The sequence below is a fragment of the Desarmillaria tabescens genome (assembly GCF_030435595.1).
Source record: "Desarmillaria tabescens strain CCBAS 213 chromosome Unknown EV420scaffold_71, whole genome shotgun sequence".
Classification (NCBI taxonomy): domain Eukaryota; kingdom Fungi; phylum Basidiomycota; class Agaricomycetes; order Agaricales; family Physalacriaceae; genus Desarmillaria; species Desarmillaria tabescens.
The window spans coordinates 72,267-97,461 of NW_026848370.1; the positions used below are offsets into that span (position 1 = coordinate 72,267).

Sequence of the window (25,195 nt, forward strand, 5' to 3'; positions counted from 1 at the left end):
GACAAGAACACCTTACACAGTGAGGTTGTAGGTACCAGGTGCGTAGTACCATGTTTCTCAGCTCAGCTCGTTGTTCGCTAACAAGTCCTTTGTTGATGTAGCCCTTTTCCATGCACGAGTGTGCTCCTTGACTGTCACACGAATGTGCATCATGAAGTCTGATGGGATGCTGATGGATGGGGTACATATACACAGTGAGTTCATGTCCTTCCTCGCATATCTCGTGTTCCTGATGTTCTGCCAGTGTGAAATTTATGTTGGGTCCTCGCTCGTACACGATGGCAGGCTCAACAACTAGTTCTTGAGCAGATCATAGGTAAGGTAGGCTTTTGCTTCGTTAGCGACTCGGTAACTGATCCTTAATCTAGTTTCAATTTTGCGCTTGGATCCTTTCTCAGTGCCTAACTCGCCCTCCAGTCGCTCAAATGAACCGGAACCACAAGTTAACGAAACGGGTACAGGCCTTTACGTGGGCTGAGTGAACAAAGAAGCGGGGATCGCCTTTGCTAGGTCCCTTTCTGCTTCTTTTTCCTTTCTGTGCGCTAACACAGTATCTACTACTGCTAGGCTGGGCTGTTATATCATCTAACACGATGGCTACTTTTCATTAAAGAATCCTACGGGTTGAGGTGGATGTACCGGTGCCTCGTTGGCATGCCATTCATGGACAGCGAAAGGTAGTATATTCATAGTAAGGATTCCCTGTCTTGTTTCGCCTTTGTTTGACTAACTTGTTTTTGCTCAGAATATAGGCTGCGTATTATTTATGTACTAGGGTACACACCATTATCTTTCAACTTGACTGGAATACTAACCCCTTGTTCTAGCATAAATGATATATATTCTTGCTTGTTAATTCAGGGTAAGCGACCGTATTTGCAGGCCTTAATAGGAAGCTAATACTCTGATTAGATGTCTGACCTGCCGAGTCAAGGAGGCAAAGTGGTATAGATGAGTCTGACACATTGTATTTTCGTACACATTCGTCACGGTTATTAGTCCATGATTTCAATTATTATTGTTGTTTTTCTTTTACTTTCTATGTAAAACAAAACAAAACATAGGACTCGGACTTGCCACGCAGATGCGTTGGCCCTCACCAACTAGTTCACTGTCGGACGATTCACAAGCCAGGGCGGAATCTCCAGAACCGAATACCTTAGAAGATGACATCGAAGACCGCCGGAAGACATGGGCAGGTCATAATCCTACAAAGGCCAAGATTCCTATACCGCAAAGAAAGGTTCGGAAGGGCCATAATAACGAGGCGAGGAAGATACGTGAGAGCGAACAGCGGGCAAAGAGAGAGGCCATGGCGAAGGAGATCGAAGAAATTCAGGAGCAGTATTATGAACAGCTCCGAGAGGTAGGGACGAAGTATGGGCAATCCTTTGAGACAGTCGTGAATTATGTCTCCTACTCTTCAAGGTACAAGAAGCAACGTGCGCCCTCTCTATACCTTGCCAAAGTCTCGGCAAAGGCTGAAGAAATCAACAAAGGTAAGCTAGAGCCTATAGACTATTTCTCATAACTGAATACTACTGAATACGCTCACTTCAGATAAGCCAATCGGTGATAGAGTTCATTTGGATGAGATTCGGAAGATGGTCAAAGATGAGGAGGACACCTCGGATTATGAAGGTATGACAAAGGACGAGGAGAAGGCCCTATTGGACCGTCTGCTGGAAAAAAGGACCATCAAAGTTCAAGGGGCATGAAGGAGTAATGAAGGAGCAGCCGTAGACTGCAGGCAAGTTATCAACAGTGTAAATCGTGAGGTAGGGGTTCTCTAGTACATATCAAAACTGTCGTATCCGACTCATATTCATGCATAGTATTGAAACTCTCTGTAGATCGAAGGATTGGCTCACCGGACAGGTGCCCAGTTTGTGGGATTCATGTCGCGTAGCGATATTCATGACACCTTTCAACCAACCCTTGTAAGTGATTCACCAGCTTCACTGACATTCTTCAAGCGCATCGTCGGGATGAGCGCCAAAGAAATTCTTGTGAAGTTTGAAAAATTCTGTTGCGCACAGAGTTTGAGTACGTCCTTCGCTTCACTATCTGTAATAAGCTACATCTCATGCAAACTCTATAGACATGAATGACAGAGAGGATTCGAAGGATGTACGAGTGCAGTGCATGGACTTGATCTTACAGGGACTGCGTACGTTTCGCTACTCAGTGATTGCATATTTAGTACTAATGAGACCGCATTTACTTAGGAAATATCACAGGCGAAAAGAATTTACGAATGAACTATGTCAACTACGAAACGGACATCGTTGTTCATCACCATGTCAAGATCGATGGCTGGCCGATTGGTATCAAGTTCGAGAGTCTATCTAACCTCAAGAACCTGCTGTTAAGAATCAGGGTATTTGAGCTAGTACACGAAGTAATGAATACTCGAGTAAAACCCAAGTTGTGAGCGAGGATGTCCGAAAGCCGAGTTCCAACCACCAAGAGGGATCCGCCGTAAGGGTGCTAACAAGCGCTAGGCGTAGTTAACGAGGGCGTCAGCAAGCGCTAGGCGTAACTAACAGGGTCTCCGAAAAGCGCTAGGCGTAGTCGGAAAGCAATTGATTGGCAAGCGCTTGGCGTAACCGATCAGAGAGCTTAAATCACACAGTTAAGTGGACTTCGAAGATGAGTAAAATAGCTTAAGAGATTCTAATACAACGGTAAAGACAATATTTATATGCTACTAGTAAGGCATTGAGTCATTATAATTCTACAATGTTCCACAGTATTCTAGTATCGGCAAGAAGAATAGAGAAAGAAAGAGAAAATACCGGTAGGCCGAGGTCAAGACCGAGAAGGCCGAGAGTAGGCGTATGTTGACTCATGTACAGACCGGAAAAGTCATGAGATCCATAACACCTGCAAGATCTGAGACGACTCCGCGATGCGCTCAAGACGACAGCATGTAAATGGGTTTCAATGAGCCAAGCACAGATTGACAGACATGCAAAAGAACTCGAACGTCGCGAGGAAGCCGGAGAGATAATCAAGAAAAAGAGGCAGGAACGCTCAGATGCTCATACCACCAAACCCAAGAACGCTGCAAAGAGGAAAAAACGAACCCGAAACATGGACAACAACAGCAAAAGCGACGAGCACGAAGAGCGGGAGGACAGCAACGGTGACGGCGAAGAAAGTAATAGTGAGAATCGGATGCTACCTCGCGAACACCCACGGCGGTCTTCCAAGAGAATGTCGCCTTCAGAAGCTGTTCAGTCATCGATGAAGATAGTACTTAAGAATATATTTATGGCGCCTTTCCCACTGTAGCTCATTGTAAATCTCGTGATACATGTATGAGTGGCAATAAACACATCTCAAATATTTATTTCCCATTTTTCTGGATTTTTTAAGTCACAAATGCGCCCAGCAGACGCGACGCGACGCCAAAGAGGCGGGATGCGCATCTGGGCCGACGAAATTGTTGTACGGGATGGCGGATCCAGAAGCCGATAGGCGGGAGCTGCTGCCAATAGATAATGCCATCGATAGTACTATTTCTGCCTTAAAGGTGGGGCACTATTTGAGTGCTATTGAGGTGTAGGGTACTACAATGAAAATCACTATAATAATTGCGTGCCCCTGACTACGGTGATACCTATTATATCAGTTGCTATGCGGGTCGATCAGGTGCTGTATGCACATTGAGCAAGGAAAAGCGAACAAGATGAAGAACACGTACCTGTCACCCTGATATATCCCTGGGCGATAGTAAATATAAGGCGCCGACATGCGCCTTCATCACCAACACAATTTGCGAATATCTACCTTCCCTCCCATCACCAGGATGTATCTGACGACCTATGACATCGCCTTTAGCCACTGTGTATAGCCGAGATCTCAAGACACACCTTTCTGAGGATTTACCCTCCCACACCGCCTTTCGTAGTGAAAATGCCAGCCAAAACAAAAAGGTGACCAGTAGCAGCAGCCCTGCGCGAGCGAAAGGTGATGGTGTTGGTTGGTCGAATCGCGGATCTGATGGTACGGGCTGCTGGCGAATGAGGGTCTCATTCTCTCCTACTTCTTCTTCGTCGTCGTCATTGCTGAGCAGCTTCCGGTGGCTCTCGTCGCCAAGCGTTTTCATGGCATACCGGTTGTCCATGTCAGTCATGGTGGTAAAATCGCAAGAACGAAAAAGGAAGGCGATATCGTTCAGGACAAACAGGTCACAATAACGCGCTAGGTGCCGACTCCGAGCCGACTCCCATCTCGGGAATTAAACTGCAAGCTTCGAGCTTCAAGCTAAGACTCGAGGAGTGGGTGGGTGGCTCGTGATTGGGCTGGGTGAGAAATTGAAGCTGCTGTCCCTTACGCGCTGTGCTGTTTCCGAGAGAAATACACAATAAATAGAGATTCGTTACCCTAACTCGTGAATTTGATATACGCTACGCGTAAATGAACCATAATGACGTGGGAGTCGGGGCCTGTAGTATGAATGCACACATGGTGAGCCTTGAGGACCCTTTTATTATTTTGAGCGGTTCGGCGACCGAAAAAAATTCCCTCAGATTTCTACAATAGCTCGAACTAGAAAATTGAATGTATACTTCGTAATCTTTTGCCTCTTTATATCAAAAAAGAGAGTCGATCAGTACCACCTCTGCCCCCCACGTCTTCTTGTTGCTACCAATAGAATAGAGTGACAGCAAGCGCAAGTGGCGCACATCTGTTACGACCGGCGCTTGACGTTCAGGCTGCACTGACTGCTCAGGCAATACGTTCGGTTTCTCTCTCTACGACGCATATCAGTGAACAGAATAGAAGCAGAGGAAGGAGACGGAAATAATACCTGTAAGATCTCTTGGAATCCCGCCGAAACAGAATAAGCCAAATTATAATACGTCGGCTTAATCTTCTGAAGCTTGGCGTGGCGACAATCTATCGGAATACGAATGTACTGCGGGAGATATCCATTTGCCTGAGAATGTACAATGAGAAACAGCTATCGCCAATAACCAAAGAACTTACACGAAACACAACGTCAATATAGGGCGATTTTCCGGGAAATTTCTCAGAAGGAACCAAATCCGACATCTCCATACAACCCGATCGTCTTTCAGGATCTGGGACATGCTAACTCCAGCATATCCGGGGGTTGTGTCTTGGAAAGATATTTTAACCTGATCTTCAGGCAATCCAGGGGCTGGATATCGATACTTTACAGGACCGACCGCCTCAGAAATGTGCTTCAGGTCTTGGGGCTACAGGGAGCAATAGGTATAGTTGCAAGCGACGTAGAGACAAGGCTCACCGGAGATGATTTCAAGACTTGGAAAGGAGTATCCGAGGGGGGCTTGCACGGTTCTGGAACGCATGCTTTGTCCTTATTTTCCTGAATAAAAACTGTGGACAGGTAGTAAAAATGAGTATGGCTCGTTGGCCGGTGTACTGGTTCTTACGGGGTGCGCGACGAATAGGATGGGATACATCCAGGTCTTGGGGAGCAATATGAGTACCCTCATAGAAGTAATAGATGTTGAAAGCTTACCGGTCTCTCTTGCACGGATGCGGGGACCTATTCAACATCTTTTGCATTAACGATTCTGACGAAATTGCTAGAACACATAATTACCCACCTGGAGCGGCTCCCCCGCTGACACGGAGCTCGGAACGTCAATGGTAGCGCCTATCTCGTCGGTCGAATTTTCGTCTGGCTGGCTCTGAGCGGACGCGTAGTCACCAGAAGAAGGAACCTTGTGACGTTGTAGAAGAGCTTTTAGATAGAAATTGAACGCTGGTCTAACCGATCGCAAATCGGACGACGGCACTACAGCAGTAGATTCTTGATTTCCTGCAATATGTGCGTTTTGTTGAACCTGCGTAATAAACGCCTCAAAGTCGTCAGTACTGGTCGTGTCGTAGGGGTATGTCGCGTGATAGGGATTGGGTGCTGGGTATCTATTAAGCCTGTTGGTCTGCGAAAGAGTGGGCTGATATCAGCAAACGGCGATGAAAAAAGGCGGGGAAAGTATCGTACAGTTCCATCGGTAACCTGGAAGAGGCCTGAATCGTAGTAGTAAGACATACCGAGGAAAGAATGCTATGGACTCGAGCTAAACGCTCTCCAGCCTTTATAACAAGCATCGGGGAAGTCTTTGCGTGGCTCGACAGGTTGTCTTAAACAAAGACGAATGGCGACTAGGAAATAACAGAGAGGATATGAGCAAAGATATGGTACGTATTTCAGCAATAACTATTGCGAGAGCATTTTTTGGCAGCGGAAAGTCCGGATTAGGTGGTGAACCTTCGTCGTGACACAGACAGTCAAAGCATAGTCTTGAGGAATTGGCAATTGGAATAGCAGCAGAGATTTCCGCTTTATTCCGTCGTTCTGTTGAGATGAGCTGCAGCAATGTAAGAGATCACTCTGAGTTCGTATGTCTGGGCTCACGAGAAGATCAAGAGCCACGGTGGCCACGTTTGCGAGTGAGTGCAACTCGAAGAGAACAAGGAACCCATAGCCACGTAACAAAGACTGACGCAACCGCATGAGCGCTTCCGATTTATGAAATGCAATGTTACGGCTTTCCCAAAATTCACCCTATTTAGGGAAAGATTTGAGTCAATATCTGCTCTCCAATTACTCGGGTACGTACAAGAGCATCCATGTCTTGACAAAGATAAAGATAAGTACAAGGAGGACGACAAATTAGTCGCCAGAACGTACCCAGAACAGATGGCCCTCGGAAGCCACGAGGAGGAACAATCTCGCAACAGCAGCATACCCTTCCCACTTGTTCCACGCATAAGGTAAGCTTGAAAGTATCGCGGTACTGCATGCAATTGGTAGAAAAGTTGTTCATGGCAGAACATGCCTTGATGTCCATCCTCCGGGCTTTGTTCCATATTTGGTCAACCCGGTCCGTTTACCATTTCTTTCCCGCTTCTCTTGTACTTACGCAGTGGCCAAGACTCGCGTATATCCATCTGAGTGCAGGAATAATAGTCGATAGGGAAAACGCTATATTTCTGGGCACGTGATTCCGCCATAGACCCAACCAAGACCAGTGCCACATTCTGGTACGGTAGCATGAAAAACGAAGGGCATATATAATGACACATGTATCTATATGCCTACATAGTCAGCATAAGGAAAACACGAAGAAGTGAGCAAAACACTCACATTGAATAAAAGATACGGTAACCCGGGAAACAACACAAATACCAACCTTAACTAGACATAACGAGGTTTGACCCCTTCTCTCTCTGTGTCGAGAGGGTTTGGTCATTTGAGCCACGAGAAGGTATAATTTCCCTTTGTTTTATCCTGCGTCCTACGGACTGATGGCTAAACTCCTCAAATAAAACACTCAACCACAATGCCATGGGGAAACTCCGCTCTTTCAACCTCCCGCAAGATATTTGACAGCTCAAACCGAGATATCAGCGTTTGGGGAGGTTACCCTGCCTCAGAACTTCAGTGGGGAACACGGTGAGCCTGAGAACGGAGAGTTTTGGGGACAAGATTGGATGGCTGGCTGCCCGGTGAAGTGAAGTCGACAGAACAACCGCTCTGAGATCGTGTTCCCAGAGCTACAGATATGCTGTACTTGTTCGACAGGATTCACTTTGGTCTTCGTAGGCAATGACCCAAGGAAGGAGAGAATAGTCACATTCTCGAGTATATTTGACGTGAAACGACGGTTCAATTGGGACATTGACACGCGCATGCACTACAGTATCATTCTAAGATGAATGTTCAGTACTGGGCCTTTCGAAAGCGCCTCTGATGGACGGACGTACAAAGGTTGTATCCCCAATCCAGTTGTTCCGGCGGCATCTCCTCCATGGCGAAAACATTTCGACGTCTAGGGATAGGAACATTCCCCAAAGGTCATGGGAGCAGTCATCCACCGCTGGGACAAAAATCTGGTGCTGGTGTTGGAGTAAACGTTGGGAGATGTTCCAAGATGGGAAGCATCCTGTCGAGATCATGGCGTAGAGCTAGCAACACGTCGAAGAGGAAACCTTAGACGTTGTCAGTATTAGATGCTGCAGTTTGATAGTAGAGGAGTAACAGCTCACCTATAGAGAACGTCTTTCCTCACAGCTCAGTCGTCGCAATACGACTATTTGTTTTCTCAATGATGTCGCACTAAATTGCGCTTCTTCATCAACAGAGAGTAAATGCTGTTATGGTGGGTAGTTTCGGAAGATTGGCGCTCGTTGTTGCTGTCGCAGTTGACGCCGACGAAAAGACATTGGCAGTCGTGATTCAGATCATGATGGGAGTAGTAAATTAAGCCGTGACTGGACCCTCGATCACTATTTCTACTTTTGATCACGACCACGACGACCTCGACAATTCCCGTTTTTACTGAGTTTTTACCCACCATTGGTGGCCTCAACGATGGATACTACAGGAACCGAAAATCGTTGGACATCAAGCTTGCCCTTGTATACTATAGTTGGCGCCAGTAATGCCCAAGTCCTTGTATGCGCACCTATGTGCACGCTGGACCTGCTCCTCTTTATCGAACTTTCATCCCGAATCTTGGCCATCTCTTTTCCGACACGACATCGTACATGGGCCATTGCAAATCCCTTGGCGACTACCGGGCTGACTGTCCCGTTGAACAAAATTTTCGGGTAGCGACATGACGGACAACGGGAGGAAATAGCCACTGTGATCATTGACGTTGCCAGAGGTTAGTGCTACGGGCGACAGAAGCCGTAGTGGAGAGGCTTGGTATGTGTCGCTACATATAGTGTGGATAACTCAAACTGATATTGTCCTGTGAATTCTTAGCTGATTGGCGGTTCGATGCGCCGTCGTTCGTACGCCGTTACCATGTGCTTCCTTTGCTTCTCCATCAATTGCTTGCGAATATTCTCCGTGCCCAGACCGGGATGAACTGGTATTAAGAAGTGGTGCATGGCAGGACGTGTCTCCGGCCCAGTATTGCAGTCGCAGTGTTTCTTCAGTCCCTCTGCGTGGTCATTACCCTCGGCAGCCATGCGTTAGGCCGAACCTTCGACCGTCGAGCCATCCCCAAAGCACCTGGAATACCGAAGGTGGACATGGGAGGTCATAAATCGTTCAATGCTCTTTTTCGCGAGAGCGCCTCTGTAACACCGTATGACACGGTGTATTACTTTGATCAGCTCATCGACCACGATGACCCGTCCAAGGGAATGTTCAAGCAGCGATACTGGCACAGTGCAGAGTTCTACAAAGAAGGTTTGCCAAATTATTCTTATATAAATCCCTACTGAACTTTATCCCAGGCGGCCCAATAATACTTATGAACGCAGGAGAAGTTGACGCGAGCAGTAATTGTACCTTTTTTTTTTTACTTCATCAGTCATATTAACCTCGTCGTAGACTATTACAGCTACGTAACAGACTCGACAATCAACGGAGTCGTTGCTCAAAAGTTTGGCGGTGCAGCAATAGTCCTTGAACATCGCTTTCTCGGCCAGAGCAATCCTTATCCGAACCTGAACGTGGACAGTCTGAAGTATATGACCGTGGCCCAAACTATTGAGGATCACCTATATTTTGCTCAGAACGTTGTCCTTCCTCAAGACAATGGTGACAGTGTAGGTCCGGATAAGGCGCCGTGGATCCTAATAGGAGGAAGCTACCCAGGTAAATTTCGTGGTGCCACATGCAAAGATACCTCGCTGATAGTTCATTCCTAGGTGGTTTGGTTAGTTGGACAACGGCCGCATGAGTTGTCCTCTGCTCCTTTGATGTTCCTAAGCATTGATGAATGTCTGCCAGGCATCCAGACGTATTCTGGATAGGCTATGCGTCATCGGCAGTTGTGCAAGTACAGCTGTACGTCTAGCTCTTTCTTCCATCATTCTCGAACTCACGTATATCCACAGTGACTTTTGGCAATACTTTGAACCCATACGTGAGAACATGCCAAAGAACTGCTCTGCCGATGTCGAAGCCGTCATCACCTACATCGACGAAGTTTTCTTTGGCACTGATACTGAAGCGCAAATGAAAATCCGCAACCTGTTTGGCTTCAATTCAACCAACCTGGCATTAGCTGAAGCTCGTAGGTGTTCCTGAACTTCGGAACTTCGTTCCCTCAAGCTGAAAGTGCTTTCAGTGAGATGGGATCTGTGGTCGTGGCAAGAGCTACAGCCTAGTACCGGTCCATGGTCCTCTTTCTACCGGTTCTGCGATGCACTTGAGGTGAAGAATGGTGTCTCGGCGCCTGAGGGTGGATGGGGTGTTGAGAACGCACTCTCAGCCTGGGCTCAATGGTTAACGCCGACAAATGGTACAGTTAATGCCAGTGAGTGTCATTCCAGTTTCCTCAACAAATGAGGCGATCATTAACCATGCTCAGTAGCTGATGCCTCTCGTCAGCCACCTACACCTGCAATAAACCCTAAGGAACTCGAAGCTAGGGCTGACCATCCCGTTGGTAATACATATCGCTCTTGGCTCTGGCTGAAAGTACGTGTTCAATCATGTTTGAACTTTTCACGTCTTAAGGATCTTCATTTATAGATGCAATGAACTCGACCAAGCTCTAGTACGTAGTCCCACAATTTTGCGAAGAAATCAGACTGACGAATATCATAAGGACGGACCGCCTATTGGACAGGGCGGTATTGTTTCGCGCCTCAACACTGTCGAAAGTGATCTGGTCAGTCTTATAGTTTGACGGTGCTAATACCAGGCTAATATTTTTGTTAAGCGATTATGCGTTGTCGAATTCCCGGATGCCTTCCCTACGATCCCGCATCCTGACGGTGACCGAATCAATGCCCTCTACGGCGGATGGGGTGTCAAAAACAAAAGGCTTTTCTTCGCCAACGGCAAACGTGGGTGTTGCAGCACCTTTCTCGTGGATAATGACTCTGACGTCTTTTAGGCGATCCTTGGAGAGGCAACGGTATCTGCCGTAAATAGTACAGCCGTGAGCACAGAGGACCAACCTATTGGCCTATCAAACGGGTTTCATTGCACGGATTTGGTGATGGCACTCGCTGCGCCTGATCCTACTGTCGTTGCCGTGCAAGATTTGTTCTTGGAATACGTGGAAAAGTGGTTAAAGGATTTTGTGGCCAATTAAATTTCGGGTCAGCCGAATAACATGCCATAATCGATATCTCTTTTCCAACTACGGTGTCCAGGTCATCCTTGCCGACGTTCTATTGCAGTATCGTGTTGTTATTCCGAAGTGCATTCGCTAACTCAAGGAGAAGCGGTCGCGTACGGTTGTCCGCTGTCATTGATCGGTTATCTGCACTCGGCTAAAATCCAATCCCGCCAAATTTGATATATCCAAGGTCTAGAGGGGTTCAGCCGGTTTATAAATCCTACGTCTTCTTCCTTTCCCGCCCACCCTCAAAACCACTCCCGGTACTCCTCGCTCAGCAAGCTAACCAGCGACCACTGTTCAATCGCACACAAGTGAGCAGAACCCTCCTAGTTTACGCCTACAGCTTATCAATACAGCAGTTCGCTATCATAGTCAAGTTTCGACGCGATGTCCAATAATACCACGGGGGCTAGTCTGTCGATTTCGTCTGCACGGGAGACGCTCCTTCGCCTTGCTGCTGCCGAGATGAGGCATGAGCTCGATGGAAATGATATGGAGCTTGTCCGTGTCCGACGGGACAATGAATCGCTTCAGGAGCAGATTCGTTTGAAATCCCTTGGATCCACCGATACCCAGTTTCTCCCCCTGCCTGTCCAGGATTTTCCCAACGACATCCTCCTCGAAATCTTCGGCCATGTCTGTGCGATCCAGCCCGACAACGACAATAACGGTATGCCGATGACGCTTCACTTATCGCAAGTGTGTCATAGGTGGCGGGAAATCGCATTGTCCAATCGCACCTTATGGATGACGTTCACCTTGAGCCCCTCGAACAACCAGAAACATGTTTCCCTTCTCCAACTTTACCTGACGCGGTCGCGCGGTGCTCGTTTATTGTTCGACGTCAAGAATCCTCCAGACGAGAATCCGACCGAGGTTACCCTTCACCAGCAGTGTGCCGTTATGCAGCGCTTAACTGCGGAGGCCCGTCGTTGGGGAGACGCAACCATTGACACTTTCGATGTGTTCTTCGCCCCAAATACGGCAGTCCGTCTCGACGGACTCAAAAGTCTGTCACTTTTACACCGTCCTACCCTTGGAGGCCAGGATAGGGAGTTCTTCATCAGTGCCCCTCAGCTGCGCACACTTCACATTCTGCTGTACTCCTTGGTATCGTATTCCACCTTCCGCCTTCCATGGAATCAGCTCGAAAACATTGTGTTCGACGTCCAATCGTCCATCCCAGCTGTGCTTGAAGCGCTGTGCCTGTGTACAGCTCTTCGGTCGCTCACCATTAGCCATAGCCGGGTGCTATACAGGCATCAAGGGACCAATGCCAGCATCAGGCCTTTCTTCATGTGCGATCTGCCTATAGAGTCTCTTATCCTGGCCGGAGCCGACGCTTACCAACGCTTTCTCTTGCCTTTCGCAGACGCGTTCCATTGCCCTAACCTTATCTCCCTCACGCTAAAAGACACGTATGCCTCCGATAATACTCCCCTCGTAACATTCCTCACCGCGGTTCAACCGCCTAACCTTCTCAAACTCGACCTCGGAAATATCAGTTTCTCTGGTAATGCAATTTCCGAGGTCCTGTCTTCGGTTCCCCTCCTCCAGGAACTTTTATGTTCTTTTCGTGAGCAGGTACCTCTTTCGTGCCTCGAAGTTTCCGAGGGACTCGTCCCGCAGCTAGCCGTCGTCAACTTCGCATTCTGGCATAGGCCAGATATGGATGCTTTAGCAAGGGCATTTGCATCGCGTTTCGTAGGGGTCGGTCTCAATTCGATGACTGTTGCATATCCCGCTCATCCTAGCGATACGGAGCTGCAGCATATTACTTGGTTACGAGAGGAGGCTGGAGAGCAGTACAGTTTCAAATGGATTGATGACCGTCCTCTGAGCACGCGCACTCTGAGGAATCCTTACGTGCGCGCGCGACCTCCTCCATGGTTGGGATTTTCCTTATTGAAGCGAGGATGGACGGCGCAATCTTAAATATTTTTAGTACTGAGGAAACTTGGATCCAGACCTTACTGGGATGGACTTCTTTAGAGTTACTTGAGTCTCTTTGAATGATATGTTGGGATTGCATGTAACGGATATGGATATATGTGCGCAAATTACGACGGATACGCGAGAAATTAACGATAAGTATAAGACACGTCTTGATGTGCTTATCTTTAGGGCAGGCCCATCGGCAGCAGACCGGCAAGAAGTTCGGCTGCTGTCTTCTCAGGCCTCAAGTTTCATCTCGCATTTCTTGCTACATTTTACCGACTTCGCCTTTTTGAATGTGAATAACGTAGCAGTGCCTTTGGAGTTTTCTCTGCAACAATCATTTCCAAAACTTCTGAATAGCATGACCTGCACTTCGAGTTGCGAGCTGTCGGACTTAATGAAAGGCATTATTCATCACATATCTGCTCAGACTGTACTCTCAGCTATCTAAATGGAAAATTCAGGCCGCAATGTGGAAGGTCGCACAAGGTGTGTGTGTTTATCTTGCGATGGCTTTCTCCAGTCGGTTATCTGAAATTCTGCCACTAGGATTTATCGAAGGGCTCGCCACAATCTAACTTCCTCCCGCAGAGACTTTTCTGAAGCGCCTGTAGACATGCACTGACCTGACGTAGATCTTATTTCTGCGGTCCTACAGACGAAGGGAGTATAAATAATGGTGGACGAGACGCGACGAAGCCTTTCGAATCTTGACCATGTGCGCGGATGGAATGAGCGGGCCTTCTGCTCCTATGCTCCTATCTATATGGACGATAAGGACTACTAGTCTCAATTTAGAATTGCCGGCCCGTGGGGAGTACGGTCTCGTGAGTCGATCCGCGTGGTCCCAAGCTCTATTTTATGAGTTTCAATGATTCCTTTGCTGTTAGTCGCTAATTTACTTTTTGAGTGAGATTTTGTCTGCGTTGTTCATAGTCACTTACTCGCCATTCATCCAGAAATCCTTAGAATGATGTTTTTCCGAAACCTCATGAGTCCTGCAATCTTTTTCCTCATGACAGTACCTGGGATGAGCTTCTCTGAATAGTCTTTCCATGCGCTACTCGCCTTCTTGTCCAGAAATCTGCGAATCTTTTCCGCGCGCGGACCGGAACGGTTTATCTTAAGTAGAGGCTACATTTCTCTGATTACTCTGACGCGATGCTCATTCATCTATTCTCTTCTCTTGTGCTTTTCAGCAGTTATGCTTTAGGCCGAGTTCCACCTTTCCGTCGCCCCAAACCACCAGGGATACCAAAAGTGGACATGGGCGACCTCGAGTCACCTAATGCTCACTTGCGCGCACGCGATCTACCCCCATACGATACAGTGTACTACTTCGACCAGCTCATTGACCATGATGATCCGTCCAAGGGAACATTCAAGCAGCGATATTGGCACACCGCTGAGTTCTACAAAGCAGGTTTGTGCAGAGACGGTCATGTGACATGGGTTCCCCCACTGACATCTATATTCTAGGAGGACCGATAATTCTCATGAACGCTGGTGAAGTCGATGCGAGTGGTAAACATTCCATACACCTACAGGTTTTTATCTCATTTACATTATAGGTTACTATGGCTATGTTACAAACCGTACAATCAATGGCGTTGTTGCGCAAAAGTTCGGAGGTGCAGCCATAGTCCTCGAACATCGCTATTTTGGAGAGAGCAATCCTTACCCGAACTTGAACGTGGATAGCCTCAAGTATCAAACAGTGGCCCAAACTATCGAAGACCATGTCTACTTCTCCCAGAATGTCGTTCTTCCTCAAGACAATGGTGACAGTGTTGGTCCAGATAAGGCGCCGTGGATCCTAATAGGTGGAAGTTATCCAGGTCGGTTCCGTACCATCTAGAGATAACAGAGGTCCTAACTTATCTTCTTTAGGTGGTTTGGTCAGCTGGACGATGGCTGCGTCAGTTGCTCTGCGATGGTTCGGTGTCCTTGATCACTGACAAGTCTTAGACATCCTGACATATTCTGGATTGGCTACGCGTCGTCAGCAGTGGTTCAAGTTGAGCTGTTCGTTGATCATTATCTTTCTATCCGATCCAGACTAACAGATCCTCTTTGCAGGGACTTCTGGCAGTACTACGAACCCATCCGGGAGAACATGCCGAAGAACTGTTCCGCTGATGTTGAAGCAGTCATCACCTACATTGACGGAGTCTTCACTGGCAATGATACCCAGACCCAAAGGAAGATCCAGAGAATGTTCGGGTTCACGTCGAACTTGGAGATGGCCCAAGCGCGTGGGTATTCCTCCATATCCACCTCGATTTCTGACTCTGACGGCACCTTCAGTGAGATGGGACTTGTGGACGTGGCAAGATCTGCAGCCTAGTACCGGCCCTGGCGCAGCCTTCTACCAGTTCTGTGACGCACTTGAAGTAAAGAATGGTGTTTCGGCACCTGAGAGCGGATGGGGAATGGACAATGCGCTCTCGGCATGGGCGAAATGGTTCTCCGTAAACTATAATGATGATGCTGGTAAGTGATGGATTTAATCGATCCCTAGTCTGCTTGCTGATGACTATTATATAGATTGTGTTGACGAAGACGCGTAAGATACTTCTAAAGCATACATTTTCTCGAGATAACTTATGTCTAACATCATTCTGTAGGGTCTGCTCAAGTTCCTTGCGCCGGCAACCGATGCCTGCAGCCGTTCCCGACAAACAAGTCATTCGTCAGGAAATCGGAGCTAGAGCTGACTACCCTGTTGGTGATACGTACCGTTCTTGGTTCTGGCTGGAGTGCGTAATGTTTAAAATGGTGTATGCTCGAATATACCTCAAGCTAATATTTTACTTGCAGATGCAACGAAATTGAAGAATCTCTAGTAAACCTCCCACACAAGCTCATGGTACACAAGTAATGAACTTTCATAGGACGGGCCACCCATAGGACAAGGAGGTATCGTTTCACGACTCAACAAATGGCAAGACGACCTGGTTAGTCTCTGTCTACTGGTAGCACAGGAGGCAGCTAACAGAGTCTTGTACTCACTGTCTAGCAAGAGTGCGTAACCACTTTCCCCGAGGCGTTCTCTACGGCACCGCTCCCCGACGCCGACCGCATCAATGCCTTGTACGGTGGGTGGGGCGTCAAAAACACGAGGCTGTTCTTTGCAAACGGGAAACGTGGGTGTTGTAGATTCATAATGCATATCCTTACTGATTTTCATCAGGTGATCCATGGAGAGAGGGAACAGTGTCTGCCGTAAATAGTACGGCCGTGAGCACAGATGATCAACCTATTGGCCTCTCGAACGGTTTCCACTGTACTGATTTAGTGATCGCGCTTGCAGCGCCTGACGACACTGTTGTTGCAGTGCAAGAATCGTTTTTGGTTTACGTGGAGAAGTGGCTACCTGGATTTGTTGCGAAGTAGATTTCGAATACATGCCGTTTGCCCGAATCAAGTATGGCGAGTGATATTGAAAGCAAGGAGTATGTAGGTAAAGTACATTGCCTGTTGAAAGTAAACATAGCAGAGCAAGACAGCATAAGAAGTAACGAGTATTATTCGGATGAGAAATATTAATCGATTGACTGCAGGTCCATCGTTCAGCTTGAAGCCTCACAGCCTATATGTGCCTTCAAGTCGACGATCATGAGGTCTATGTTTCTGGGGTCGTGGGCTAGCTCATAACCAGAGCAATAGCGGATGAGTTGTTCCGGGGTCAGAGCGTTTATAACGTGTACGCTAGTCAAAGCAGGATGCAGATGCTGAGAAGAACGGAAAGTCAACAAAATTTTAGTTGCATTCCCGTCTCAATTTCATACAGGAAGTTCATTAGGCATCGCCCCATTCACAAAAGGTATTATTTCGAAGGGTATCGCTTCACCAGTGAAACGATAATTGTTGGTTCGCTGCATGCTTGAGTTGAACGGATGTTCTATCAGAAAGGCGAGGTTCAAACTTACTTGATGCACGACATGTGCGAGACTAGCGATACTAGCAAAGACCTCTGCCTTCTGTGCTTTTAGGAGATCAAGCATGTCTTGCTGATCTATCACTCGTGTTTCTTACAGTGGACGGTACGGATTAGCGTTGACTGTAGAATAGTAAATATTTATCGCGAAGATGGGTGCGTATGCTGACCAAGTTTATGTTCATAAATTGGGACTCCCAAAAGGTGTTCATTCCCGACAGAACCTACAGACGATTATTCGATTCCATTTTTACTTTCGAAAAGGAAGAGTGCAAGAACCATAGTAATCCGTTCCTTCTGCGTAACTGAGGGCGTTTCGATAGTACTCGTCGTAGTTAGGAGGGGGTGCATTCGAACGTGGAGATACTCGAGAGGCATAGTAGGCCATAATACGGAGGGCCAGAATTTGTTCCAAAGATTTCACGAAGAGGTATCTTAAAAAGAATTGAGTTGGTTTTATACTCCTTTTTATGCCACTGGCCAAAGGACAAGGTGACGGCCAAAAACAACAAGTTTCAAATTCGTGGTTTGTAGACCATGGGTGGCTCAAGGCGTCAGCATCAAAGCTTTAAAGAACAAAGGAGGTGTGACGGTACTGTGACGGAGAGTCGGCAGTATTGGCACACGAGAGAGTAGACGAAGCGAAGAGAAGTCGAACGGAGGAAAGACCAGTTGAAAGATCCTCTATTCGAGTATCTAGGGAGTACGTAGGAGTAAGTTAGGTCTTATATACTAGTAAAATAGGGTCTATACTATAAGGAGAACTCGGCTAAGGTAAGGGAAAAAGGCACAATAAGCAATAGAAAAGCGGGATCCCCGCAGTAAAATAGAAGAGCTATATAATAAGTAGATAAGTAAGAAGATAAGATAAAGAAAGAAAGAAAGAAAGAGAACGAGAGTACCGGCACGACTAGCCGGCACGAATCTCCTACAGGAGGGCAGGATAATTAAGCTATACTTATTGTGAATGAAACAAAGTGGCCGATGACCGGACATTCAGAGGTCTTGCTGCCTGGGTCCAGACTGCGCGCAGAAATTTCTAGAAGATACTGTTCAGGAACCTGGGAGTGAAATGCGTGAAGATGTAACGTAGGCAACCCGTATGGAAGGTGGTGGTGAGCTCAAGAAGTTCGAGATGTGCCGAGGATGTGGCTTGGCCTGAATCGATCACGTGGTACTCGTTGACAATTGCTGTTTTAGTGACAGTGTCTTGACGTGAAGCCGCCATCACCGACGACTCTCTATTCTCGAAGGGCCAAGTCACTGTTCTCTTCTCCCGGTACTCTTTCTTCCGAGACGTGATAGCAACTAAAAGATCATCTCGATATCCTAGCAAAATTGATAAGATTGCTTGTGCCCTGCAGTGATGCGCCTTGCCGTAATTCTTCTTCGTAGTTTCCGAATTCCATTAGCACGGGGAAAAGACTCGGAACGGGAATTAATCACCGCCGAAGGTATGTAACTAAATCCGATTGGTTTCTGCTATCTGAAACCAGTCTTTCGCGTTCAGGAAACCCGTCTCACTCCCAAATGAAAGAAAGACGAAAAACAAAGAAAACTCCTGTCTTTCAGAGTTAGACGAGGTTGGCTTCTCTATCCATGCGTCGCGATGCATAAATGGCATCAATGAAAAATGAATAATTTGGAGTGCTGCTGATAACATCAGTTGCTAGGCATATCGATATCGCGTGAGTATGGTTTAGCTCGTCTAACCTTCCTAGCGCTGGCTTATACATATTGAGACAGGATGGTACGATAGAGCGGCCTTAATATACCATCCAGGCTATTCCATATAACTGAAGACGTTGCCAATACATAAGAAATTTTTCGAGCGCGCGGTAGCGATGATTGAAAGGGTTCACTGGGAGCTTAAACCCGAACTGTGCCGCATTTACCATGGGTTTTAGTCATGCAATTATACCCGGGGGCAATGTAACACGACCATTCGGTCCGGACGAGCTGAGTGCATGAACGTTAATGAAAGCAGAGCTGCCTCCAAGTTTATTAATTCGCATACGTGAGTATGCTTGCTCCTTTACTGAACAACCAAGCTCAATGTCTCCTACTAACATAAGCTTCGAAGAATATGATTTCTCTCGTCCGGCGAGGTGTTCGTAAGGCTTGCCACGCCACCTCCTTAATCGCGGTACCTATTGCGGGTAGACTGTGAACTGCTATCCCACGACGGCAGATATGGTACACGATTTGGAATAAGCCACACTATAAAATATCCAAGAAACGGTGGAGGATGAGGACGTAATACACTGCGATGCGTGTCAGCTTGACTTTGGAGAACCACGGCTCTGTCGCAAGGGACCACCTAGCCTCGGAGAGGACATTCCTTGCATATGTGAGAACTTCTCTTGTCCTCGCCTCTACTGGCGTCGCTCTCGTCCAACTATTCTCTATCGCAATCAATACCGTATCGTTTGCACCTACCAGCGCTATCATGCAGGGATATGCCAAACCCCTTGGAGCGACAACCGTTCTTTTGGCTTTGGGGGTATTGGCTGTAGGGGTGTCGAGGTACTTCTCCGTTCAGGTAGCTCTGACGGAGGGTAAATTTCCCGTCGCGCGCATAGTATCCGTCATCATTACTGGATGCATGGTGACGCTCATTGCATTACTATTTGCTTTCGTGCTGGCTGCGAGGACATGAGTGAGGCTTTTGGTAGTATAGTATGTCTAATTATGGCTGATGGATTCATAGGGCTAGTCATGATTTGTCGACAGTCAACTTTCAAGATCCTTTGCATACCTTAGCAAAGGTTTACTGCAAACCAGATTCCTTTCTCGCTAGTCCCTTCATATACGCGTAAACATAGAATCATAGTTAAATGAATGACTTTTTCTCTGACGGTATGCTGTATCAGTATTAGTAATCCTATTGGGAAAAATTTAGAAGCCCTTATGGCGTAGTGGTAGCGCGTCGCACTTGTATTCATGCGGGATTTAACTGCTGTTTTCGGTGATCGTTTTTTGATGTGTGGTGAATGTTCAGGTGAACAAGCATTGATGCTCAAATCTAATGCATAGCCGCGGACATTGCCGAAACTCGGCCCGTTGTCAACCTGTTGAGTTAACATGCACCGAAACGGTGCAAGGCTCGCTTAATATTTCACCCAAACCTATCCTCAGGACCTCATCTCAACTAACAGCGGGCTTTGTTAAACGTCGACTCTCCAAAGGCGATTTTCGATCACTAGCATGCACCGAAACGGTGCAAGCGACAGAAAAAAATGTCAACACTTCGCTTCTACGTAGGACACAACTTTTTTAAGCCAGCACCCAAGTAGGCCCAATAGAGTGGCTTCTCTCGTTATTCGAGGCAAAACAACACTGCCCACAACCCGGGTCGAACGAGTGACCTTTGCATACAAGTAAGCTACAAGTGCAACGCGCTACCACTACGCCACATGGGCCTCCATGCCTACTCATCCTATAGCTTTATGATCCCTGAAACGATCCAGTCGGGGCCATTTCGAACGTGAACTCATTCTTTCCTCTTCTCTCTCCGCGATGATCAATCCTTGCTGGAATTACTTCACCAAGACTAATACGCCATACGTTATTCCTCCGGGTCGTCAGCGGCCTACCAAGAAACCAAGGGAGGCCTGGCAAACGTTCTGTAACTTGTGCCAACCGGATCGTGCGTTTCTTGGTATGGCTTTGGGAAAGCAATTTTACTAATGTTTTCCGGTCACAGGGACGGGGAACCCATTCAACTCAAATAGTACAAGGACACTCTGTCGCCACCTGACTCAATGTCCTGCTGCAAGCAATGCGGTGAAGTTGGAGGCAGACCACCATGCTGCTGGCAGCGCGATACTCCAGGCGAGGACGGACGAGGAGCGGCTGGGAGAGGTGAGGGACTTGCTTGAAGGAAATATCAATCGATCAGAAAAAGGGCTTGCCCTTGGAATTGCGGCCCTCTTCGAATGTCTGACACAGGGCTTGCGACCGACTCGTCGAAGCACGATCTCAAGGCAGCAGGATTTCCCGGCTCTCAATGATTGATCGCCAACTCATACGCCTCGTGGACTCGGCGCCTTTCACCCGGCTCATCGACTATGCCGTCTATACTGCCGCTCGCCTACAATTTGCCTTGGACTACAACAGCCTCACCATTGCCGAGCGAACTGCATATACGAACAACATCTTTGAAACTTGCAAGAAAAGCACGATCAAAGACGGCAACCCTACTACTATTGCGAATCTGAAAAAGGCGTTCAAGACCCGCCACCGCAAGGATGTCACGAGCAGGAATCATCTTTTAAAATTATACAAGATGGTGCGTTCTGTTACTGTTGTCATATAGATGTTTGCTGACATTTTCATAGTTTGGTGTCTCGGTGTTTTTGGACCCGTCTCTGGAGATTCGAACCAAGAGTGGTGCTCCCGCCTTTAGCGAAACCTATGTGACGACCATCGACCTACTTGAGCAAGGCCTCAGACCGTTCTCTGAATACCTAGACAAAGTGGACCAACAGAATCGTGTCTTTTTGTTCAATTTTCTGCGAGCCGCTGGTACTCTTGCTGTTTACAATTTCATTAAAAACTTTGTAGAGACTTTTGACCGAAACTAGACTGTAAACGTGTTTGCTTTGTAAATCATAACGTTCTTTTCTGTCCAATGATGCCCAGCGGATCCTTTCAGAGCATTGGATTTCGTCGTCGCAGACTCGACGTTGAACAAGGGTGGGTAGTCATGCTATCGGCTTTGGCGCTCCCACTCGCTCCGGATCCTTTCAGATGCAGCGCGCGTATCGGCGACGGCTGTCGCCAACCCCCAAAGAGTTCAATCCTGGATGGGGGCATCTTTTTACCTTCTTTAGGTCCTATTTCCTTATTAAAATGAGTCCAAAGTGCTGGGAAATGAGCATTTTGAAGCTTGGAAGAGGGGATGGAGGCGGGGGACTTGTGATCGATCGGGCTTACAAACCAGTTGCTGAGATAATCTTCCCGGGCCGGTGTCCCGTCCGTGCTAGTACTTTAACTCAAGGCTCTTTCAGACTACAAGAGATAATACATTCTTCAAGTACTTGAAACGCTTGGATGTACACATAAAAGATCATTTAAAAGCATAAAGCTTGTTCCGTATCTCCTCCAATCTCGTAATTCTATCTTTCAAGACATTCCTCCTCGACGCGATCGCCGGATCTTCTCTAAGTAGTTCCTTAGCCCTCTCACTGGCATCCGGCCCTCCTATATCTTTGATAAGGCTCTCAGACAGGCGAGGCAGAAGAGTCTGATGTAGCTCATGCTCGATAGTGAGCGGGATATTGTCAACGAATCTCTAGATAACGAGTAGTAGGTCGGGTACAGAAGAAATGATTAACTGAGCAAAAGACGGACCTTGTACGCCATCTCAAAGTAAGCTCGGACCTTGGCCATCACGAGCAGTGCTTCTTCGTCTTCTGTTGTTTCGCGAGCTGGAGGAGGCGGAGGCGGAGGCGGAGGCGGGGACGGGCTTCGGCTGTAACTATAACGTCTACCACCACGGCGGCCAGGGCGAAGGTCAGGACTTGGTAGGGGTATATGATAGCCGCTAGGATTCACATAAACCCTATGAAATCTCCTGAACCATTTGGAGCGCTCCATTGAGTAATGCGGTACTTGGGTATACACGGGAGACGTCTCCAACTTCACAGCTTTGCCGATTATGACGAGAGCCTCATCCTTGCAGATCTCCATCTGAGCTCGCACAAGTGCACTGGGAAGACATAAGGCTTCAGACAAAGCAGTGAAAGACACAAGTAACGAACCTGATGCGCGTCTCCAGAGGCTTGAACTGTCCGAAACGTTGCGTAACCAACTTCTGGATGTATGCCGACGACGTATCGTACACGGCGTCGAAGCATTGCACAGATGGATTGGACCACTTCTTCGTAAAGAGCTCAATGAGTTTACGCGTTGTTTCCAGCGGAACTTCGCCAGGAAGTTCCCATGAAGTACAGCTACACAGGCGAACTCAGCACGGTAGAACCTGGAAGGATAAGCACTCACTTCTCAATTTCTCCCCTCACGTCCTTGATATCCATTATGTCCTCGGACGCGGCCATATGAACGTATGGGTTATCCTTCCCCTCGAACTCTTCATCACGGATACACGGATCCCGATACCGGGTCTTATCCTCGAACGGCCGGAAGTCCGGGCATGTCCGGAGGATGTCGCGCTTGAACTGCTCGTACCTAGCGCGGTTGCGCTGTACGAGACTCTTGTGTTCTTCTTTGCCTTCGACGGCTGCTTTCATGTCAATGCAGAACTGATGGATGAGGATAACGATCTGGGACCATGCCTCGTCGGTAGGCGGGAGTGGAGGAAGGGCGTTGTACTCTGCTCTGTCGCTAGCAAGGAGATCATCAACACTTTGTTTCAGGGTCGGTATACTGTACCACAAGTAACAATGAGCCCAGGCACAGAGAAAGAATACGGCACATACTAATTCTCGATTAGCGCGACCAACAGACGACTGATATCGTACACTAGCGCTGGTACACCAAAACGACTACTGTCGGGATACTCCTTCCAAGGGGAGTTTTCCTCGAAATATCGTTTCGCCCTCGCTTGGGATTCTTCTTGGGAAATCTTGCTCCTTCGTTCGTCGTCGTCGGGGAGGCGAACGCAGTAGTAGCCGTGCTTGAGCTTGTGCTTCTGTCTTGAGCAGTGGACCGGGGTGTACGCGAAGGGAAGGCACGGTTGCGAGAGGGAAAAAGATTCTATAAGATATGTATGAGTATCAAGTATATCTATAGGTACGATTAGCAATAGTATAATAGAAATATAATGAGTATACACGTACATCTCAGCGTGAAGACGTTGGTTGAACGCTGAGATGCCGCGATGAAAAAAATAGACTAATCAGGTATGTACCGGTAATCTAAATATAGTCCATGGCTTGCAGTTAACGCTCGCCATGCTCAACACTCCCCCTCGAGCCTAATCGCTAGCCATCCGAAGGAGCAAGACCCATCAGCGCACGAAATCGGGCGAGTTTGACACGTTTCAAGGACTTGGTGAACGCATCCGCAATCATGTCGTCCGTTGGGCAGTACTTGATGGAACTCTGTGACCTGGAGACTGTTTGCCTAATGAAATGGAACTGCACATCGATGTGCTTCGTTCGTGCATGGTACGTGGAGTCTTTTGAGAGTGTGATTGCCCCTTGATTGTCGCAGAATAACGTCGTTGGGGTGGTGATTGGGTGGATGAGTTCCTTGAAGAGTTTGCGGAGCCATATCAGCTCCTTCGATGCGTGCGTCAGGGCAACGTATTCAGCCTCGGTGCTGGAGAGGGTGATGATAGGCTGTTTCTTGGAGCTCCAGGATACGATTCCGTTCCCTACAAAGAAGGCATACCCTGAAATCGAGTGCCTGTGCATCTGCTGAGCCCAGTCTGCGTCGGAATAGCCTGTAATGTGCGTGCTCTTTCCTCCTAGGGTGAGGCTATAGTCTCGAGTTCCCTTTAGGTATTTGAAGACTCGTAAAACTGCGTGCCAGTGAGAGGTTCTTGGCTCCTGCATGTAACGGGATAGTGTTGACACCGCGTAGGAGATATCGGGTCGAGTTGCAAGAGATGCGTACATGAGACGTCCGATGGCCTCACGGTATTGGGAATGCTGGGCCTTGGGGAGCACAGTGGTGGATACGGAGGGTGAGTCGTAACTCAAATCGATTCCTGGTTCCATTGGTGTGACGACTGCTCTAGCTTCGCTTTGGCCAGCCCATTCGACGATGCTGTCGACATATGCCTGTTGGCCTAGGGTGATGGTCCTGGCCTCGCGGTTGCGGTGTACGCTAATACCGAGCAGCCATTTAATCTCGCCAAGGTCAGTCATCTCGAAGTGCTCTCTGAGCTGCTTCTTGATGAGGTTCATTGCGTCATTGGAGTCGGCAATGATGGTGAAGTCGTCTGTAGCGGCAGCGACGATGGTGTACTTGTCTTTGCTGAATTTGTAGAACACTGCTTCATCAGCCTGGCATATGGAGTATCCGAGAGCAAGGAATACTCGTCTCAGCTTCTGGTACCACTCGTGTGCACCCTGCTTGCTTCCATACAATGGCTTATGCAGTTTACAGCATAGCTTCTTCCCTTTGAGTCTGTTGGGGATTTCCCTAAAGTCCTTGTACATTGGCGGTAACTCCATATACAAGGTTTCGTGGAGGTCAGCTTGGAGGTAGGCATTTTTGATGTCTGCTTGGTGTATTTCGGCGT

The 25,195-nt window shown here is 47.7% G+C and overlaps 9 protein-coding genes and 1 non-coding gene across 10 annotated transcripts; 6 read left to right on the forward strand and 4 right to left on the reverse strand.

The window, feature by feature from the left end:
* Positions 1-945: 945 nt before the first annotated feature.
* Positions 946-2,652, forward strand: EV420DRAFT_1730141 (uncharacterized protein). The gene is made up of 6 exons (XM_060479903.1): positions 946-1,499; positions 1,561-1,703; positions 1,854-1,940; positions 1,977-2,046; positions 2,102-2,170; positions 2,229-2,652. The coding sequence occupies exons 1-6, from the start codon at positions 1,085-1,087 to the stop codon at positions 2,432-2,434; spliced, it is 990 nt and encodes a 329-aa protein (XP_060323900.1). The 5' UTR covers positions 946-1,084; the 3' UTR covers positions 2,435-2,652.
* Positions 2,653-3,360: 708 nt separating this feature from the next.
* On the reverse strand, positions 3,361-4,187 carry EV420DRAFT_1752520 (uncharacterized protein). Its single transcript, XM_060480409.1, has 4 exons — positions 3,879-4,187; positions 3,710-3,828; positions 3,626-3,660; positions 3,361-3,575 (listed from the first exon to the last, which is right to left on the reverse strand). Exons 1-2 carry the CDS (start codon positions 4,139-4,141, stop codon positions 3,807-3,809), a joined length of 285 nt encoding a protein of 94 aa, XP_060323901.1. The 5' UTR covers positions 4,142-4,187; the 3' UTR covers positions 3,361-3,575; positions 3,626-3,660; positions 3,710-3,806.
* Positions 4,188-8,466: 4,279 nt separating this feature from the next.
* On the forward strand, positions 8,467-11,072 carry EV420DRAFT_1769038 (peptidase S28; the record flags this gene model as incomplete). The annotated part of the gene is made up of 13 exons (XM_060481002.1): positions 8,467-8,619; positions 8,677-8,719; positions 8,780-8,808; positions 8,956-9,211; positions 9,259-9,303; positions 9,356-9,622; positions 9,676-9,683; positions 9,758-10,043; positions 10,098-10,286; positions 10,344-10,450; positions 10,581-10,643; positions 10,695-10,821; positions 10,885-11,072. The coding sequence occupies 13 exons, from the start codon at positions 8,467-8,469 to the stop codon at positions 11,070-11,072; spliced, it is 1,761 nt and encodes a 586-aa protein (XP_060323902.1).
* Positions 11,054-13,180, forward strand: EV420DRAFT_1121085 (uncharacterized protein). The gene is made up of 2 exons (XM_060465917.1): positions 11,054-11,413; positions 11,462-13,180. Exon 2 carries the CDS (start codon positions 11,490-11,492, stop codon positions 13,035-13,037), a length of 1,548 nt encoding a protein of 515 aa, XP_060323903.1. The 5' UTR covers positions 11,054-11,413; positions 11,462-11,489; the 3' UTR covers positions 13,038-13,180.
* Positions 13,181-14,100: 920 nt separating this feature from the next.
* EV420DRAFT_1121093 (peptidase S28) lies at positions 14,101-16,601 on the forward strand. Its single transcript, XM_060465918.1, has 14 exons — positions 14,101-14,167; positions 14,240-14,463; positions 14,520-14,564; positions 14,612-14,878; positions 14,931-14,958; positions 15,009-15,065; positions 15,120-15,295; positions 15,348-15,533; positions 15,588-15,606; positions 15,668-15,799; positions 15,861-15,885; positions 15,935-15,997; positions 16,060-16,186; positions 16,234-16,601. Exons 2-14 carry the CDS (start codon positions 14,307-14,309, stop codon positions 16,434-16,436), a joined length of 1,485 nt encoding a protein of 494 aa, XP_060323904.1. The 5' UTR covers positions 14,101-14,167; positions 14,240-14,306; the 3' UTR covers positions 16,437-16,601.
* On the reverse strand, positions 16,466-17,669 carry EV420DRAFT_1580311 (uncharacterized protein). Its single transcript, XM_060474614.1, has 5 exons — positions 17,260-17,669; positions 17,151-17,204; positions 16,973-17,073; positions 16,832-16,918; positions 16,466-16,774 (listed from the first exon to the last, which is right to left on the reverse strand). The coding sequence occupies exons 1-5, from the start codon at positions 17,366-17,368 to the stop codon at positions 16,613-16,615; spliced, it is 513 nt and encodes a 170-aa protein (XP_060323905.1). The 5' UTR covers positions 17,369-17,669; the 3' UTR covers positions 16,466-16,612.
* Positions 17,670-18,980: 1,311 nt separating this feature from the next.
* Positions 18,981-19,639, forward strand: EV420DRAFT_1580318 (uncharacterized protein; the record flags this gene model as incomplete). Its single annotated transcript, XM_060474615.1, has 1 exon — positions 18,981-19,639. The coding sequence occupies exon 1, from the start codon at positions 19,250-19,252 to the stop codon at positions 19,637-19,639; it is 390 nt and encodes a 129-aa protein (XP_060323906.1). The 5' UTR covers positions 18,981-19,249.
* Positions 19,640-20,320: 681 nt separating this feature from the next.
* On the reverse strand, positions 20,321-20,402 carry EV420DRAFT_t268. Its single transcript has one exon. It is a non-coding gene; the product is annotated as a tRNA-Thr (tRNA).
* Positions 20,403-20,830: 428 nt separating this feature from the next.
* On the forward strand, positions 20,831-21,576 carry EV420DRAFT_1121186 (uncharacterized protein). Its single transcript, XM_060465919.1, has 2 exons — positions 20,831-21,271; positions 21,321-21,576. The coding sequence occupies exons 1-2, from the start codon at positions 20,990-20,992 to the stop codon at positions 21,564-21,566; spliced, it is 528 nt and encodes a 175-aa protein (XP_060323907.1). The 5' UTR covers positions 20,831-20,989; the 3' UTR covers positions 21,567-21,576.
* A 405-nt stretch (positions 21,577-21,981) lies between these two features.
* On the reverse strand, positions 21,982-23,785 carry EV420DRAFT_1315586 (uncharacterized protein; the record flags this gene model as incomplete). The annotated part of the gene is made up of 5 exons (XM_060468660.1): positions 21,982-22,276; positions 22,336-22,693; positions 22,746-22,937; positions 22,987-23,370; positions 23,424-23,785. 5 exons carry the CDS (start codon positions 23,783-23,785, stop codon positions 22,052-22,054), a joined length of 1,521 nt encoding a protein of 506 aa, XP_060323908.1. The 3' UTR covers positions 21,982-22,051.
* Between the last annotated feature and the right edge of the window lie 1,410 nt (positions 23,786-25,195).

What these genes read in the sequence shown, in the direction of transcription:
- EV420DRAFT_1752520 (XM_060480409.1), bottom strand. Translation starts at nt 4,141, where the DNA reads ATGACTGACATGGACAACCGGTATGCCATGAAAACGCTTGGCGACGAG. An exon ending in GAGGGTAAATCCTCAGAAAG is followed by an intron (nt 3,829 to 3,878) that starts GTGTGTCTTGAG and finishes GCGATGTCATAG; the next exon opens with GTCGTCAGATACATCCTGGT.
- EV420DRAFT_1730141 (XM_060479903.1), top strand. Translation starts at nt 1,085, where the DNA reads ATGCGTTGGCCCTCACCAACTAGTTCACTGTCGGACGATTCACAAGCC. An exon ending in CTGTTGCGCACAGAGTTTGA is followed by an intron (nt 2,047 to 2,101) that starts GTACGTCCTTCG and finishes CAAACTCTATAG; the next exon opens with ACATGAATGACAGAGAGGAT. An exon ending in CTTGATCTTACAGGGACTGC is followed by an intron (nt 2,171 to 2,228) that starts GTACGTTTCGCT and finishes GCATTTACTTAG; the next exon opens with GAAATATCACAGGCGAAAAG.
- EV420DRAFT_1121085 (XM_060465917.1), top strand. Translation starts at nt 11,490, where the DNA reads ATGTCCAATAATACCACGGGGGCTAGTCTGTCGATTTCGTCTGCACGG.
- EV420DRAFT_1121093 (XM_060465918.1), top strand. Translation starts at nt 14,307, where the DNA reads ATGGGCGACCTCGAGTCACCTAATGCTCACTTGCGCGCACGCGATCTA. An exon ending in AATAGGTGGAAGTTATCCAG is followed by an intron (nt 14,879 to 14,930) that starts GTCGGTTCCGTA and finishes TATCTTCTTTAG; the next exon opens with GTGGTTTGGTCAGCTGGACG. An exon ending in CGTTCTTGGTTCTGGCTGGA is followed by an intron (nt 15,800 to 15,860) that starts GTGCGTAATGTT and finishes TTTTACTTGCAG; the next exon opens with ATGCAACGAAATTGAAGAAT.
- EV420DRAFT_1121186 (XM_060465919.1), top strand. Translation starts at nt 20,990, where the DNA reads ATGATTGATCGCCAACTCATACGCCTCGTGGACTCGGCGCCTTTCACC. An exon ending in TTTTAAAATTATACAAGATG is followed by an intron (nt 21,272 to 21,320) that starts GTGCGTTCTGTT and finishes ACATTTTCATAG; the next exon opens with TTTGGTGTCTCGGTGTTTTT.
- EV420DRAFT_1580311 (XM_060474614.1), bottom strand. Translation starts at nt 17,368, where the DNA reads ATGGCCTACTATGCCTCTCGAGTATCTCCACGTTCGAATGCACCCCCT. An exon ending in AGAAGGAACGGATTACTATG is followed by an intron (nt 17,205 to 17,259) that starts GTTCTTGCACTC and finishes AATCGTCTGTAG; the next exon opens with GTTCTGTCGGGAATGAACAC. An exon ending in AATTTATGAACATAAACTTG is followed by an intron (nt 17,074 to 17,150) that starts GTCAGCATACGC and finishes GTCCACTGTAAG; the next exon opens with AAACACGAGTGATAGATCAG.